Source organism: Rhinolophus sinicus, chromosome 3 (genome assembly GCF_057876585.1).
Source record: "Rhinolophus sinicus isolate RSI-liver-muscle chromosome 3, RSI-T2T, whole genome shotgun sequence".
Lineage (NCBI taxonomy): Eukaryota > Metazoa > Chordata > Mammalia > Chiroptera > Rhinolophidae > Rhinolophus > Rhinolophus sinicus.
Window position 1 is genome coordinate 170,283,490 of NC_142503.1, and position 18,045 is coordinate 170,301,534.

At 34.9% G+C, this 18,045-nt stretch overlaps 1 protein-coding gene across 6 annotated transcripts in view; it reads left to right on the forward strand.

Moving 5' to 3' along the window:
- The window catches only part of SYNE2 (spectrin repeat containing nuclear envelope protein 2), a 280,114-nt gene that overhangs the window by 87,945 nt on the left and 174,124 nt on the right, over positions 1-18,045 (forward strand). For 4 of the 6 annotated variants that reach the window (XM_074327378.2, XM_019733404.3, XM_074327380.2 and 1 more), the window contains exons 12-27: positions 239-403; positions 1,009-1,121; positions 1,941-2,103; positions 3,189-3,267; positions 3,538-3,725; positions 5,093-5,257; positions 6,125-6,274; positions 7,195-7,368; positions 9,858-10,016; positions 10,359-10,532; positions 12,669-12,803; positions 14,185-14,343; positions 16,200-16,411; positions 16,558-16,666; positions 17,456-17,571; positions 17,794-17,920. In XM_074327378.2, coding sequence (XP_074183479.2) covers positions 239-403; positions 1,009-1,121; positions 1,941-2,103; positions 3,189-3,267; positions 3,538-3,725; positions 5,093-5,257; positions 6,125-6,274; positions 7,195-7,368; positions 9,858-10,016; positions 10,359-10,532; positions 12,669-12,803; positions 14,185-14,343; positions 16,200-16,411; positions 16,558-16,666; positions 17,456-17,571; positions 17,794-17,920 — 2,388 coding nt within the window. The remainder of the gene's footprint in view (positions 1-238; positions 404-1,008; positions 1,122-1,940; positions 2,104-3,188; positions 3,268-3,537; positions 3,726-5,092; positions 5,258-6,124; positions 6,275-7,194; positions 7,369-9,857; positions 10,017-10,358; positions 10,533-12,668; positions 12,804-14,184; positions 14,344-16,199; positions 16,412-16,557; positions 16,667-17,455; positions 17,572-17,793; positions 17,921-18,045) is intronic. The other 2 variants (XM_074327379.2, XM_074327381.2) reach the window with 1 other exon arrangement.

Below are 18,045 nucleotides of genomic sequence, written 5' to 3' on the forward strand. Positions count from 1 at the left end.
TGATTATGGATTTATCAAAACATTTGTTTTTATCCTTGTGCCCTCTTCTACAGCTTTTAACCAAATTACCTTCTCGATCAGCAGGTAACCAAATGATATTTAGAACTAAGAAGTTTACCCATTGATAAAGGTTTCCTTGACTAATGAATCAGAGAAACTTTAAATAATTTAACATACTATATGTGAAGAAATAACACTAGAAGAATGTCTACTGGAGCACATCTTCCCTTTTTTTCAGATGAATGTGTGGAAAACAGAGCTGAATCATGACTTACCCTCACCCCTCCATCAAATTGAAACTTGGCTTCAGGAGATAGAGAAGCTTATAGATGAAGATTTGCCCACCTCCCAGGATTACTCTGAAACCATGGTTCTCATGCAGGAGAAAATGACTTTATTCAAGGTTGGGAAAGAAAAAAGAAGCATTGAAAAATCTATACTTTATTAGGGACTGTTCTGGAAAACGACTTTGTCCTAGCAAGATGGGAAGGGAATGTAGTGGGTATTTGAAAATGGTTTAGAATGATTCCCTGGAGATGGATAGGACCCCGGGAAATACCCCAACGTTCTTCATGAGCAGTATACTAGTTTAAGGTGGAAACAACAGAATAGAGTCTAGTAAGTTCTAAAGCAACTGTAAAGTCTGACATAGAGGGAGGGAAACTGCTTTAAAAATTGGAAGATTGGTTTCTCAATAAAATGGCATGAAAGAATTTGCTATGTGAGATTTATAGCGTTTGAGCCCATGAAGGAATGGAAAATACATTCGAAAACAAAACTCATTAATAATGCTTTTGCCAAAGAAACTGCAGTCTGCCTCTCTGTAAATATGTTCCAGTTTAAAACATTTATGATGAAAATATTCATAACAAATTAAAAATAGAAAGGGGTTTGATTTTTTTCTGGAAGAAGATGCAGTACATACACAGAGCAAATGAGATTAATAAACCCTCAATTAACAATGTTTGGCAATACATCTCGTTCATGTTATGCTAAATTTCTTTTCAGAGTCTGATGGATAAATTTGACTGTCATTTGAATACTCTCCTGGCATTTGAAAATAGAGATGAAAAACATTTGCCTTTGGTACCACCTTACAAATTGGAGGAAATGAGAAGACGGTTTGTAATATTACCATTTCACAACTGCTGATACCATTCATGTTTGAGCACTAACACGGTGCTATAGGGATCAGAAAAATATAGAATTTTTGACAATTTCTGACATGTATTCTTTAAATCTTGACAGTCGTATTGTGTAGTAGTAACATCATGCTAGCGTACTTCCTCTTTTTATTGGATGGTAGGATGTGGTAGATAAAGTTCTGGACTTAGAGTAAGAAACTGAGTTCTGTGTCTTGATTTTGGCTGAGTTACTCTCTTTCTGAGCATGTTTTCTCATTTGTAAATACAGGATAATGATAATCATGTCTCACAAGGATACTGGGTGAAATGGGAGGAGGTACATGAACGCACTTTATAAACTAAAATAGTACAAATATAGAGATTATTTGATGGTTGTCCATATCATCTTTTCTCATTATTCACAAGCAACTTATTAGAATGATAATAAGAGGGTATTATCCTTTTTAATGAAAGCTGTTTTTAATCTGTAATGTTGAAATTACAGTTACATCAAATTATACAGAAGTTTTCAAATTTAGTAAAATATTTTGGAGATTAATATTTCATTACAGGATTTCTCAATAGGGAAATAGTTTCTTCAGAAAATGTTTTCTGTTACATGTTTTCACCTTAGAAATAGTTCTATATCTAGCCACAATGTTTGTTTTACTTTAAAAAAAGATTTCAGGATACATCTGAGTACCATGTGTTTAAAAGAAGAAGTTAGAGCCCCAATGTTTTTTAAAGTGCCAATCAGGTATCTCACATTTGGCCCATAATATTAAGTTTAATTCTAAAACCTGCACTATTTTCCAGATTCAACAACATTTTGGGGAAAAAATTCATTCCACTTCTAGAATTTCAGTACTATAAGTGCGCAGTCCTTCGTTTGCTAGATGAAGTGAAGTCAAAATTGGATATTTGGAACATCAAATATGGGAGCAAAGAATCTGTGGAATTATTGCTGGAAGACTGGCGTGTAAGCTGTTTTATTTCATGTCTTAGACAATTATTCTCCATGTCTGGGTGCTGGCTTTGCATTTTTCATTGGCACAATTTCCTTTTTTAAGGTCCTGAGATGGGTTTTTGTTAGCTTAAATATTGTCTAGAGAAAAGAATTACAGGTAGTCAAATAACATACATCAAGAAAGACTAACAAAGAGAAAACAGCATTATTTATGGCAGCAGGGAAGATTGTGTTAACCAGGTTAATTAACAGAGAAAATTTCAATGTTATTTCCATTAAAAATTCCTACTTTCATTTAACAGACACCTTGTTTAATATTTTTTTTTCCCACTCAAACTCATAGGTTTATTCAAAATTAAATTTTTCTTACAATGTTTTAATCTTAGCCTTTTAGTTTTAAGAGTGGGAAAAACAGTACATTCTGTCTTGAGGCTTTTTGGGGGAAGGAGATTTAGTTCTTGCACTTTATAAGAAAAAAATGTTCAAATGATTTAAATATGTGTTCATTAGTAAGTTAAAAACTAAGTGTCCTAGCAATGTCATTTTCATAGTTAGTACAATTAGGCCTTATTATCCTTCTTTCTGTTTCCCTCTTTTTGATGTGAGTTTTTAATTAACTCTGTGTTTTTCCATTGCAGAATTTGCTTGCATAGGACATATAATAATTTGGTTAATGGTAGATTTTCAAATGTTTTTGCATTATGGATGGTATCTATTTATAACATTCTTAATGTAGCTAATAAAAAATTATTCTATATTAATAATAAAATATATGAAAAAGAGAAACTGATAGAAATTATGCAATATTAATAAATATGTGCGGTAGAATATTTTGAAATTGCTATAAATACTTAGTATGCCTTTTCCCTACATATTGTGATATGTAGAATCACATCACCACATTAAGATAAACTTTTCAGGTTTCATACCTATATAAGGTTCATGCTCATACTTACGTTTCCTAGACTTGAGCTTTCTGTTTGAACGGCTCTAAGAAATTTTGGTGCCTAAGTGTTTCATCAATGTTTACATGTCTCTCTCTGGATTTCTTGGCACACTTTTTAGAGTAAAAACTGTCAATATGTTTTTTTCCCCAGAAATTTATTGAAGAAAAAGAGTTCCTAGCTCAACTTGAAACTTCTTTTCAAAAATGTGAAGAAATTCATAAGAATTTGGGTAAAGCTATATACAATTATTATATTTTTTGATGAAATAACCATCACTTAAAAATAGCATTTTATTTGTTTCACTTTCTTTATATTTTAATGTTTCAGAAATTGGTTTTCTTTGAAAATATGTTTTCTTTGGAAAATCTTTGCATTCACTTTTAATATTGTCAGAGCACATATTTATTTTGCCACTGTTAATTAATATACAAATTTTTAAAACAGTATTGTTAATGAAAAACTGTTTTTCTAAGATTACTTTGTTGTTTTGTTAACATAGGTGGAGAATATCAGAGTATTAGTGAACAATATATGATGGTAGAAGATAATATTTCTGTGTATAGAAAAAGTATATATAATGTGAAGTCCACTCTGCAAAATGTTCTATCATGTTGGACTACTTATATGGAAAAGCTTCGCTTACTAAAGACTTGTTTTGAGGAGACAAAAAAGGAACAAATTAAAGAGGTATTTGCAGTCTAATGGCACTTCCTCAATTGTATGTTTTGTTTTGTTTTGTTCTGTGTGAGACCCTTATTTTCAGTCCAAAAATGAGAGTCCAGGGAAGAGTAAGCAAGACTGTTGGAAAATTCTCCAAGGTCTAGAAAGAGTTTAGTTTCTTCCTAATACAACTTCCAAAAGGACGTTTTCTCCTCATTATAGGTTTTACGAACACACACACACAGCTTTATTGAGGTATAATTTACATACACAGTATAGCTTTAGGAAGTTATATTGCTACATTCTTTGGAGAGGAAATAAAAGACTTGGAAATATAGAATACTAGAAAATACTAGAAAGCATATAGACACGTAAAATAAATTGAAATTTTAAAAAGTTTAATTTTTCCGTTTGGGTCAATACCTTTGAGCTCTAAAACCTTCCTAAGTTTCTAGTAATGGAAAAACAAAATACCTTTAATTTCTGTGGAGAGCTGTGGAAGAAATTTCAATATAATTATTGTTTTTGTTTGCTATTCATGTAATAATCCATTTATGATTATTCTGAGGTAGTTTTTCTTTCTTTCGTTTGTTTTCCTGTGTTGCAAATGGCTATACATATTCCCTCAGATTAAACATTTTCCAGTAGAAACTAAAATTGCTCAACAGAAAATAGGCTATTTATATGAAGGTAAAATTTGTGTAAGTGTATGAGTGCCAAGGGAATATATGAGGGCTTATTGAGTCATTACTTCTCCCTGTCACCTATATTGATACTAGAAATTCAAATGTTTGGCTTTCAGCCGTTCTTCTTTAAAAGTCTTTTATTAAAATTCATGTAACTCTGAGAAAAATAATGCTTTAAGCCTTAACAGTTCCCAAACTCTGTGCTAAGGTGCCCTGAGCTGCCAAAGAGACTCTCAAGATAATTTAAATTTTGAGGGAGACACAGTACCATCTGTCTGTTGGACACGATGCAAATTACTACTAAGTTGTTTGGCCTTGACTACTTAAAAATGAGAACTTTTAGATCATTCCTCTGACCTAGGGAATCTGTGAAAAAATTACTGAGACATGGAAGGCACCATGAACTAAGAAAGTTTGAGAACCTTTGCTTTAAGCTTATCCATCAGCTGTTTAGAAAGATAGATTAGATGCTTCCTGAAAGTCTAGGATCTGGAGTGATGACAGATAGCTGGCGTCTGCCTATTACTGATTAGGGCTGAAGAGCTAGACCAATAGGGTTGGGGGAATACTCTAAGGGGCGGGTCAGAGTTGCTGCAAAATCCTCACATTCACTTTTGCTTAGGATCAACCTTGGAAAAGATCTATTATATATAATAGAAACACAAATATTTTGACATTAAAATATTATGTTGCTTGTATGTTATATAGATTTCTTTTGAAACACTATCCCAATGGAATCTAGAACATACCACTTTAAATGAAGTTGGAAATTTCTTAATTCAAGTGAGCAATGATGAAGTTGGATCATCTATTTCTAAAGAACTGAGGAGGCTGAATAAAAGGTGGAGAAAGTTTATGCCAAAAACTCAGCTCGTAAGTTTTGTTTTGTTGTTTTGGTAGCAGCGTCATTGAGATATAATTCACATACTATACAATTCATTCATCCCGAGTGTATAATGCAGGAGTTTTTAGTGTATTCAGAGTTGTGCAGCCATCACCATAATCAATTTTAGAACATTTTCATCACCTCGTAAAGAAATTCTGTACACATTAGCTGTCACTCCCTACTTTCTTACAACCTCCCCAGCCCTAGGCAACCAGTGAGCCACTTTATGTCTCTACAGATTTGCCTATCCTGGATATTTCACATAAGTGGAGTCATATAATATGTGATCTTTTATTTCTGGCCTTTTTCACTTAGCGTAATGTTTTCAGGGTTCATCCATGTTGTAGCTAATATTAGTACTTCATTCCTTTTTATTGGCAAATAACAGTCCATTGTATGGATATACCACGTTTTAGTCATTGATCAGTTGATGTACATTTGGCTTCTTTCCTCCTTTTTGACTGTTATAAATGATGTTGCTGTGAACATTCATGTACAAGTTTTTGCATGAACATACAACATCAACTTTCTAGGTGAAATTCTTTTACCATTAAAGAATAACCTAAGCATTTTGCCTACTAGGTTTCAAGCTCCTTGAGAATACACACTGAGCCTTAATTATCTTTATATTTAGCATAGTGCTTCATAAAAGCAAACCTTTAATAAATAAATTTTGAATTTAAGTATTTAAATTATTCTATTTCTTATTAACATTTTGAGACTGAAGTGTTTTATGGGAAATGCTCATATTTTAAAATATATTGAATATGTTATGTTAATTTATTATTGGTAATAATATATCTTAGCATAAAAATTATAAGCATTAAATTTTACGACATTAATTTTTTTTATAGGAAATGAACCTGCCACTTTTAAAAAAACAGGATCAGCCCATTCTTGACAATTCTGGAAATATTCAGCTATCTAAAGAAGAAAAACCAGATGCTGATTTTTCAATGGATATGTCAGTAGAACTTCCTGAAAATCACAATCAGAATATAAAGGTAAAATTGTAACTTTACTAACAATTGTCACCCCAATAAACTTTAATTAAAACACACACGCACACACAAAATAAACTACCTCCAAGTTATGGAGGGTCTGCTATATATCAGACACTTTAATTCATCTTGTTTTATCCATATAATAAAGTCTACCTCATTGGGTCCTTTTACCTATGAGAAAAAAAAAAGAATATAAAGGTAAAATAGTCATACTTCATGTATTCCATTATACATTTAAAACATCTGATTAAAAATAACTTTAAGAATATATCTGTCGGGATCGAATATATGGTGATGGAAGGAGAACTGACTCTGGGTGATGAACACACAATGGGATTTATAGATGATGTAATACAGAATTGTACACCTGAAATCTATGTAATTTTACTAACAATTGTCACCCCAATAAATTTAATAAAATAAAATAAAATAAAAAAAAAGAATATGTCTGTCATACCATGCTGTAGCACATCAACTTATAGGATACTGAGAGATTATTAATGGGACAAGGCTTAATTTTGTTGAAATTTGATTCCCTTCTTGATGATGTTTCACAACTACTATTGCTAATAGCTATATTTAATTAAATTGTATACGAGGTTTAGAAATCTCTTTGTACAATCAATACCCTAATTTTCTAAGCTTTTATCTTCTTATATGTAAAATGGAGATAATAGTAACTAACAGAAATGATATTATCATTAGGAAAATGTATGTGAACAAACCTTTTAACATTTAAGTGATATATATATATACACTATCGTAAAGTGTTATTATCATTGTCCAAAAACTAAGTCTGAAATCATTAAAATATGTTGAATTAGCATTCGTCAGGAAAAAAAAGAGATACAACTTTTTAAAATTGAAAATTATTTTATAATGTACTGCCATTTTCTTAATGATCATTTTGAATGTTGTAGGCTGGGGAAGAACATGAAAAAGAAAATGAAGAACTCACAGGGCAAGTAAAAGTGGTTGAAGAGGTTGAAAAACTCATTGGACAAGTGAAAATCTGGGAGGCAGAAACCAAATCTGTTTTGGATCTTCTGAGACATCAAGATGATGTAGACACCTCAATGGAAGAATCTTTACAGGTATGAGTGTAAAAGTATTAAAAGAACCAGATTTCCTGGGTGTAGACTTATGCATGAAGATGAATAAAAAGTTTTAGAGTAAAGAGTAATATGACTACTGTTTGAATTGTCTTTGTTGGGAGTTTTTAAGTGGCATGGATTCTTATCTCATTTGCAATGAGTTTACTTGAAGACAGAGGACAGATTAGAAGACCACTAATAATACCTTATGAGTCTTAAGTTCTTGCTAATTTTCCCAGCTACAGAATAGAGATTACTGTTTTATGTCAGAGTGATGAGGAGATGAGTGGGTTCAGTCTCATATAGTTCAGTGCATGTGTATATGAGATTATACAATCTATGCTTTGAAAGCCCATCCACTGATTAGGGCACTTTCCCTTATTTACTTGATGTAGGGAGGATGACGGATGTTGTTAAAAACTCCGTTCTGTCTTTTTTCTCAGGCAATTGATTCATAGAAAAGCAATGAGGCAAGAGTATGTTTTAATATCACTCTGTTCTCCTGGGAATGAAGTTACAATTCTGGTTTTTACTGAGTTCCCAGCTCGGCTATAAAACTTACGGAGCGTGTCATAAATTACAACAAGATGGAAAGTTCCTGGAATACAGGAACATTTATGTAATTTTTTTAAATCCACATTTCTGAAAATTGTATATATAGCCTTTTGTGTTTTCGTTGTTTATAAGAATGATGCTAGTATTTATTGCTTTGCAAACATTAGGTTGGTGCAAAAGTAATTGTGGTTTTTGCAATTATTTTTAACCTTTTAAACCGCAATTACTTTTGCACCTAGTAAAAGCCTTACCTGTGCCATCTGCCAGTGCTTTGCTCCTTTTATTTTTATGTGTATTTATTTGCTGTATCTGAAATTTAGTAAGAGAATTGAGTGAGAAATGCGAGAAATTTCCTATCTAAAAAATATTTCCAAAAAATGACAATGATCTCTCTTATAAGAGTGAAAATACAAACATGCCAGAATATACTTCTGGTAAGAAGGAATTAAGTAGATCTTTATTGGATCATGATATATTATAAAGTAAGAAATGCACATTGCTGAACAGTATGGGTGATGTGATCCTTTATTGCTTTTTAAAACAGTTACATTTTTATACTTTATGCACTTATATTCATAGAAAAATATATGTAAGGATATACAAATAACTAACTCTGTCTTGTTCCAGGACATGTGGTACATAGTAGATGAAAAATATGTTTTAAATGAATGTGTGAAGGGTTGATTAAGTGACAACTAAGGGAAGGATGGGGAAGAAGAGACACTTTTTCTTTACATGCTGTACCTTTCTATTCTTGTTCAAGTGTTTTATATGAGCTTGTGGTACTTTCATAATGAAAAAGAAGAAAAAAATTGAAATTATAAATGAATGTGCTAATTTGAGACATTTAAATGATGCATTAAAGAAAATTAAAATCACCATAACTCCACAGCTATAAGATAAATAAGATCAACATTTACATAGTTGATATCATACAGTGTAATTTCTAAATTTTATGTACCCATGACACCTTGAGTTATAAGTAAAAAAATTTTTTTGCTAATTTGATAACTGAAAAGTGATACCTCATTATTTTAGTTTGTACTTATTTATTTACATCTTTGATTGAACTATCTTTTATAAATTCATTAGTGCTTTTTTTTCCTGTGATTAACCCATTCTTGTATTTTCTGAGTTTTCTTTGGGATCTTAGTATTTTTCTTATTGAACTTATAAGCTCTTTGAATGATGACTCATTTTCATTTGTGTAGCGAATATTTTTACCATGTTGTTGACTTTCAAGTTGTTTATTTGATTTCACATATAAAATTTTTATATTTATGTAGTCATTTCTATTCCTTTTCTTATTTCTAAAAAGGCCCTCTACATCCAGAGAGGAGATTAGTTTTCATGGATAATTTCTTCTTTTTGTAGTTTCATATTTTATATATAACTTTCTGATACATCTGAAATTTATTTTTGGTATGTTGTATGAAGCTTGGTTCTAAAAAGATTATTTTGCAATTGTCATTTTCTCTAGTAACATTTATTACATTCACTTCCAACTGATTGACATAGAGCTTAATTTTAAGGTTTATTACTATTCTCTCAACTTAATGTTCTCTCCATGACATTGTATTACTTCTAGTCTTTTTCAAATTGAAGTGTGTAGTGTATAAAGAATAATCTATAAAAGACTGTTGCTCAGATCTGATTGCATTAATATAAAATTTCAAAATGATTTTTTTTTTTATTGGCTGTATAAGATTTAATTATGTAGATATTTCACAATTTAATTTATAGTTCTCTGCTGGTAAATTGTGGGTGTTTTTCTTTCGAAAATGAATTTTTAAAATAACATTTTTAGAATATAAATTTGCCTCATTTTGGATGAATAATTAACTTTTTATGATTTTCTGATGAAATTGTTAAGGTTAATGTTTAACATATAATCAGAATGTTTATTGTGATCTTGCTTTAATTTGTTTTAATAGCATCTTATTGCCAAAGGCTCTATGTATGAAGAGCTTGTGTCTAGAATGGAAGACACTTTACAACTGGATGTACAGAATATTTCAAGCCAGGAGTCCCTCCAACATGTTCTCACAGCTGGACTTCAGACAAAGATTCAAGAAGCTAAAGAGAAAGTCCAGGTCTCTCTTTAATATTCCCTATTAAGTGATTTTAGTCTAAAACTGAGTGGCAGTGGGAGGAGAGGGAAGACAGGAGGAAACATTTTGTAAAATATTGCTTTTGCATTATCCCTGGTGTGCCAAAAAAGTGTATATACATGACTTGTATTCATGTTTTGTTATCGGTATATATTGAGTGTTACAATTTTAATACAGTTTTTTCCTTACTTAAAATGTGTATACATTTTTTTGGCACCCTATAATTTAGAGCATATTGGAAAATATCAATATAATAAATAGGGTATTATGTCTAGTGGGAAAATATTAGCTGCTGCTCAAGCTGAGAATTTTTTGTCTTCACAGATCAACATGGTAAACTTAGTTGCAGTGTTGAAGAACTCGGCTGATGTTTCACCAGACATGGATGTCAGGCTGAAAGTGGAAGAATCACTGAAGGAACTTGAATCATACATTACAAGGGCTGAGCAGTTACTTGGTCAGAGAGAGAGCCGGGGTGGACTAATTACAAAGTATAAGGTGGGACTCTTTCAACCATCAAATGTAGGATGCTTATTATTAACTACCTACCTAAAATGGACTCAGGTTGTATAGTGCAAAGAGCACAGCTAGACTCTATGACATTGAGCAAGAATTCAGTTTCTCTGGCTTTTTAAACCAATAAAACAGGCATAATAATTCTAGCACTATGCCTTATGAAAATAAGGCAGATGAAGTTACTTTGAGTAGTTAAAATTCTCCAAATGTAAAATAACACTCTTATTACTAAAATGCTTTGATCTAAGTTATTTAGGGACATATGCTTATCAATAAAGATCCAATAATGTTTTTTATGGAGACAGTTTCAGATTGACTTTTCATGGTTTGATAGGATAGGCAGCGGACGATGTATCCAAATCAGAGGCTTACTGTTAATTGACACGATGGGAGGTACTTGGGGGGATAGGAAGTAAAGGTGAAACAAGGTCCCTATCCGTGGAGTGTTGGAGAGGTAGAGTAATACATGTTCTTTCCTTCATTTATTTATTCAATAGTTAACACACTTCTTGAGTGTTTTAAATGAGCTAGGCATTTGTGGGAGAAAGAGATGAAGTAAAGCAACACTCCCAGTGCTGCTACTCCCAGCCTTAGGAACAGGCGCTCCCCCAGGAGCCTCTCCGTTCTCACCGGGCCTCCTTCTCTTTGCTGGACCTCAACCCCTTTCTGGCTTTCGGGATTGATAGCCGCACTGGATCTATTATCAGCCATTTCAACATTGCTTTCCCCAAGCCGTCTTGTGCTATTTGCACTTTGCTAGCCACCGACTTTGATCAAGTCTCCTCGTCTTTTTTCCTCCATTTTTATGGCCAAGTTGCTTTGAGTGCTGAACTGACCTTAAGAGTCACTGACTGTTTCTTTTAAATAATCGCTAGACCGGTCAGCTAAGGAAGGAGAGTAGGAAAAGAAAAGTAGGAGCTGCAGGCCCCTTCTCTACCAGAGAGGAGTTGGGGGCGGGGGGTCAGTTCTCAAACCGTTTTTCTTTCCCAGACCACCTTCCTTTTGGAATCGGAGGCCAGGGATTTCCTCTTTTTGTCTCTGGCATTAGTGAAGTAGATTCATTTTCGCAGCAGGCACAAGGTCCCTGCCCCGCCAGGTACTTCCCTAAGACCCCTGCCTCCAGGGACACGTGAGTCATACGAGCCCCCAGCCAGCATATAGGGTTAGAATATCTATCTCCCTAGGTCATGAATGTAGCAAGAGGCCTTAGAGGAGGCCCCTTGGGCTTAGCAGTACCTTTTCTGCAGTTGGCTCATAATAAATATGTCATAATAAACATGAGTGTATGGATGAATTCCCACCCTGCTTCATTGCCTTCTCCCCTAGAATTACTTTTGTCTTCTCGTCTCCTATAGATTTTCTGCCTCTTTCACGGGCCTCAGACGATTTTTTCACCTCACGTTCACTAACTAGCTAAGGCAGGATTCTGCTCCTACAGAGTATTGCCAGGTCTCATTCTATAAGAGCTGGCGAGTGGGTGGTAAGGTGCAGACACATTCCTGGTGGCAGTCCCCACCCTCCCCGTCTCCTGCCACTCCCCTGGGATGGGACTGCATGTGTGCTTGGCCCTGGGCAAAACTTGAAAGTCCACGTTGAGGTGATGCTGCCTTACAACATAAAATGCTTATGTACAACAGTAAATATTTACCGTATTAACCGTGCTGTAAATTGCGTCTTATTGCAACACGGGTCTCGACTATATGCTACTTGATGTTGTGTTGCTCATGAAATGTGGTTGTCTGCTCAATACTTAAGGACTGTATAGGAAACTTTGCCAGGGGCTCATTGCCCTGCACAATAAGCCTTTTAATTAGTTATCAGAGGGGTAGCAAAAATAATTGACTATCATAAACAAGTCTTTACCTGGGCCTCAAATGTGTAACTACATTTAAATAAGAAATATTTTGCAGTTCTTTTCAAAAGAATTCAGGAGATGCAAATGGGGTATCAACCTCAATTTATAAAGAGAAGCCTCCCCTAAATCTTTAATCTTTAAATAGTCGTCACAGAGTCCTTTTCTTACTTCTACCTGTGAAAGACCTACCAAAATTAACTTTGAAGATTTGGCAATAGAATGAGGCTTTCATGTTCTTGTTTGCTTTTTTTGTTTTTTTTTAGGAAGCACTATTAATTTTTAATACTAAAAGTCTGGCTAAGTATTTGAAAGCTGTTGAAGAACTGAAAAATAATGTAACTGAGGATGTAAAGCTGTCTTTGGAAGAGAAGAGTAGAGATGTCTGTGCCAAGTGGGAGGTAAGACGATGCATATATATATGTGGGCCTTATAGATCTGACACTGGAGTTGTTTGTCATCAGTCCTTTTTGGTGGCCCCCCTGTCTCCTCTGTATCACAGAGGGCTGGTCTCTGCAGGTTATGGTTCTCAGGTCCCGCAGTATCTGGCTTCTGTCTGTGTTCAGCCAATCACAACACTGGAGATTAGAAGGAGATTGGAAGGGGTGAAAAGGGGAGCCCAAAGGCTTTCTTTTCCTCTCTCTTGGATTGTGTCTCTGGCAGCTGTGTGTTCCCCTGGCTGCAGGTACATAATTCCAGCCTCTGGTGGGTGATCCTTCTGCCTGGGCTCTACTGGAGCTTTCAGCCCAGTGATGCTAACCTTCCTGGTGATGCTAACCTATGGATTGCCTAACTCTTTGGCTTTCATCTCCTGTGTAATCAGTCCCCTGCATGTAATTCCCTCTGAGTTAAGTATTTAGTATTTTCTGATTTCCTGGTTGGATACTGACTGAGACAGCACTTTGACACATATACCCAGAGTTTCATAGCAAAATAGGTATGGGCTTTGGTGCCAGACAGACCTGGATCCAGCAGCTATGACCCTGGCAGGAGCTTCTAAGAGCTTCACTGATAAAATGGGAATAATCCCACCAACCTGACAGTGTTGTTGCAAGGATTTATATAAAGCACTTAGCACAGAGATTATGTTCAGTAAATAGTATTTAATATTAAATGTGTGTGTGTGTGAATATATGGAGAGAGAATAAAGTAATATAATTGAATATCTACAAAGGTCCTCTTAAAACACATTTTTAAAACAAGCTTTACTTCAGAACAATTTTAGATTTATATAATTATTGCAAAACTGATACAAAGAGTTCTGATATACCCCATGCCCAGTTTCCCATGTTATTACCATCTTAAGTTAATGTAGTACCTTTGTCAAAATTAACGGACTAATATTAATATCTTATTGACCAAGTTAATATTTTATTTCCACAGTTTTTCCCTAATGTCCTCTTTATCAGTTCCAGAATTCCATCCAGGTTACATATTATAGTAACTTGTTATTTCTGCATAGGCTCACATGTGTGTTTTGTATATATTTTGTTCCAGTCTGCAGCTTGTCTTTTAATTCTCTTGACAGTATCTTTCCCAGCTAAACCACATTTTCAGTTATTAGAAAGAAAAAAAATGTTTATGGTCTGGTATTTTTTTTTTTTTTAATTTAGGTCTGGTATATTTTAAAACATCCTCCCCAAAGACACAAGGATGAATCTGAATTTCATAAGCTCTATTTCTGCACTTTGTTACTACAAGTATTTTTTATTGTGTTTTTAATGAAAACTTTTTCAATACATTATGTTCCCATGGTTAATGTGTGCCTTTGTTTGTTTGCAGTCTCTTCATCATGAAATGTCTTTGTATATTCAACAACTAAAAATAGACATTGAAAAAGGAAAACTTAGTGACAGTATTTCAAGACTTGAAAAACAAATAAATAAAGAAAAAAAACTAATTCGCAGAGGAAGGACTAAGGGTCTCATCAAGGAACATGAGGTAAACCACCTGTTTCCATTTACATTTTGTCATCATTTTGAGGTTTTTCTTAAAGGGTTGTATATGTCATTTGCCAAGAATTAAATCTGCTCTAAAAATTTCTTCAGCCATCTTGTCCCCTAGAGATTATTCCTCATGAAGTTCAAGTTCTAACTAGAGCCTGTGCTTCTTGCTTTCTAAAAGTGAGGAAAACACAGCATTGAGTTAATATTTCATGACTTGCCTTTGTGTTTCAGTGGACTTGTCCTTGAGACTCTAGTTACAAACGTGTCACTCATTGCTGAAGCATTCACAGTTGCTTTTTGTGAGAACATGGTGTCCTCAAAAAGCACAGCTTTTGTGAATGATATCAAATCAGGATATAAGCCAACTGGTGCTTGGGAGTCCGTTTTTGGCTAATTTTTTACCTGCTCTAGGCCATTTTTATGCACTCTGGGGTTTTGGCTGCCCTTTCTACAATGATGGCGCCAAAATCTTTATCTCTAGCTCAGTACTTTCCTCCGAGTTCTAGGTTCTGTTTCTAATGGAGATATCACCAGTGTTCTTCAGAGACCTCACATTCAGCATGTCCAAACATGGACCAATAATATCTCTTCTCAAATGCGTCTTCCTCTTATACATCCTGGTTATGAAAGGTATTGCCATCTCAGAACTCCCTTCCTCTCCTTCCCCTTTCCTTCCCTCTCAGTCTTAATGGAGTCAGTTGCCAGGTCCCATCTGTTACTCTTCAGAACAGCTGTTTCTTTTCCTTTTCTATCGGTGTTGCCACCTCCCTTAGCTTGGGTTATTTTCTCAGCATGATGAAAGTCGCATCATCTTCCAAACCCATCACCAGAGTGTCACCGGCTCACCATTACTCCCAGGATACCTCCGGACTCCCTAGGAGGCCATGCAAGTCCTTCACTGCCTGGCCCAGGACATGCCTACAGTGTGTCTTCTGTGCTGTGCCCTCCGGCCACACTAGACTACCTGTCCTTTCAGAACATTTGGAGCTTTTTGTCTCTTGGCTGCTCCTTCTACTAGGAAAGCCCTCTCTCCCCTTTTACATTGAATACTCCTAGTCCTTGTTTCCTCATCGAACTCAGATGGTTCCCTTATGTAAAATAGGCTTTTTCTGATTCCTGAAGGCCGGTGGTGCCACATTTGTCACAATATATGCTCATTATTTGTGTGACTACTGTAGGAGAGGAAAGAGTTCTCCTCAACCCCCTGTGGTCCTTGGCTGGGTCTGAAAATTAAACTAAGATTAACAAGAGAAAAGCGTACACGTTACTGAATTTTTACATGAACTATGGGAGCTTTCATAAGAGATTGAAGACCCAAAGGAGTGACTAGAGCAGGCATTGTTTATACCTTATAGACAAAGATACAATACACGTTTGAAGAACTGACAAGACAAAGGGGTTTGGACCAGGGGGTGGTGAGTGGTGAAAAAGTAACTAGGTTAATTTAACTAGGTTTGTTTGCAGATTCCTCTGGTGCCTAAGTTACTAAGAGTTTGTTTCCAGTAAAAGGAGACTTTATTTCTTGTCTTTAGGCAAAAAGAGGGAATCTTTTTCTTTATTTACTGCTTCTTCATAGCCTTCATCCACAAATAATTTTCATAGCAAAGAGGTACACTTTGCAGTGACGTATTTTGGTTTCCATCACTACATTTCCGGATTGCGGCAAATTGCGTTAGGGCTGACTGCCTCATCTTTATTTTCTCAGTGACCATTTCCACACCAGGCACACAGTGGACAGATCTGTAAAAGACTGTGTTGTGAAAGTCACACACATCTGTTAGTTTCTAATCCTTGTGGACTAATTATGTAAACTTATTTGAAACACATTTCCTGCTTTATTTCTTCAATTAGGCCTGCTTCTCTGAGGAAGGCAGTCTGTACCAGCTTGATCACCACATGGATGTCCTGCGGGAGCTGTGTGAAGAGCTGACTTCACAGAAGCATCAACAAGAAGTGAGGAGAGTGCTCAAGGAGTATGAGCAAAAGATAGAGAGACTTCGAAAGTGTGCTTCCGAGATTCACATGACCCTGCAACCCACAGTGGGAGGCACGTCGAAAAACAAGTTAGTGCTTCTTCATAAGAGTAGCTACGCATCTGGGAAAAAAAATGAGAGAAAGCCTCTTGCAAAATCAAAATTATTATTGTTCATTATGTTTAGGCTTCATTTTTCTCCCTCTAGTTCAATATACCATTTTGATTCCTTCCTAGGGGGACCATGAACACATCTGAGAATGGAGGAAGGAATGGCCACAGTGAGGTGTCATCTGCAAGATCAGATAATCAGCCATCAACTGAAAAGGTGTTACATGGGGATAATGTATGTTAGAAGTAAACCCAATGAAAAAGACCATATGTACAATAATCCACTTCTCATTAACTATTGGTTTTAAGTATCTGACTGTTTCCATCAGCTGAAATTCCCACCTAAATAATGCAAGGAAGCTTGCTTTTCAAATTGAAATGAACCAAAGCTACAGCAAGCATAATGAAAGACCTCTGAGGCTACACAGGTCTTTCAAAAAGAGACCATTTGAACCATTATGAATACACATTGACTGCACATTACTATTGAGAGTATAAGAGGTTGAGTTTAATCTGTACAAAAGCCTCAGTGTCATTGAGATGAACTAGTTCATTTATCATTTGTCTTTTTCTCATTATTATTAATGTCTTTTACTTTCCTCGGGAATTAAAATTTCATTTAGAATTCTGGGTAAGTGGGCATTTACTGTGTATCACAGCCCGGACGGTCAGTCAGAAGGTGGAGGGAAGGAATGAGGTGTATTTGTTTTCAGAGGTCTGCTTCTGCATGCTAGGCTTCTGTCTACTTGTGACGATAGCTATGTGGTCGCAAGCAGAAGCATGTAGGGTTTGAGAGAACTCCTCTACTGTGCTGACATACCAATTAGAAAGTAAGACTTAGTCATAAACCTCCTCTGTCCTGTGGGAAGGCCTTTCTCTGAGCTGAGAAACCTCAAATAAATTGTATCATCTCCTGGTTTGGGGTATAAAGAATCAACGATGTGCCTTTGTATTATAGTGTTATCTTTTCTAGACAATTAAGTATATTGAGGATACTATGTTTTCTATTTGCGTATTTGCTTAGGCAGTGGAGTCGATTAAGAATTTGAGCCTGGAATCAGAGTTAAATCCTCAACAGGAAGAAAACATGGAGAAGTTTGAAAAGGATCACGATACATCTATAAATAGTTTACTAGAGAGGTAAACTCTTTTAAATAACTGGAAAGTCCACCAAAAATCTTTCATCAAAGCAAACGTGTTATACTGTAATGAGTTTTTTTTACCTTTTAGTCGTAATTTTTGCATGTGGTCCAATAACGCAAACAGAAATTCCCTGGGGTTTCCTTATACATAATCAGTAATTTTCAAAGGTTTTTTGTTTTATTTCTTAAATTATGTAATGTCACATTTAATTTTTCCCAGGTATGATGCATACAGAGAAACTCTTGAACTACACTTGCAAAATAACAAATTCAGGATTACTTCTGATTTCCCTAGTGATAAGGAAAGGAGTAGTGCTTGTCTGCAGGATAAACTGACAGATCTACAGGTAATTATTGAAAATATTACTAGAGAAGTTTATCTTTTATTAGAAAATAATACCACCATGAGTATAGATTTTACCATTTTTGTTGAGGTCACATATGCTAAGGGTTTCCAAAGAACTTTCTTTGT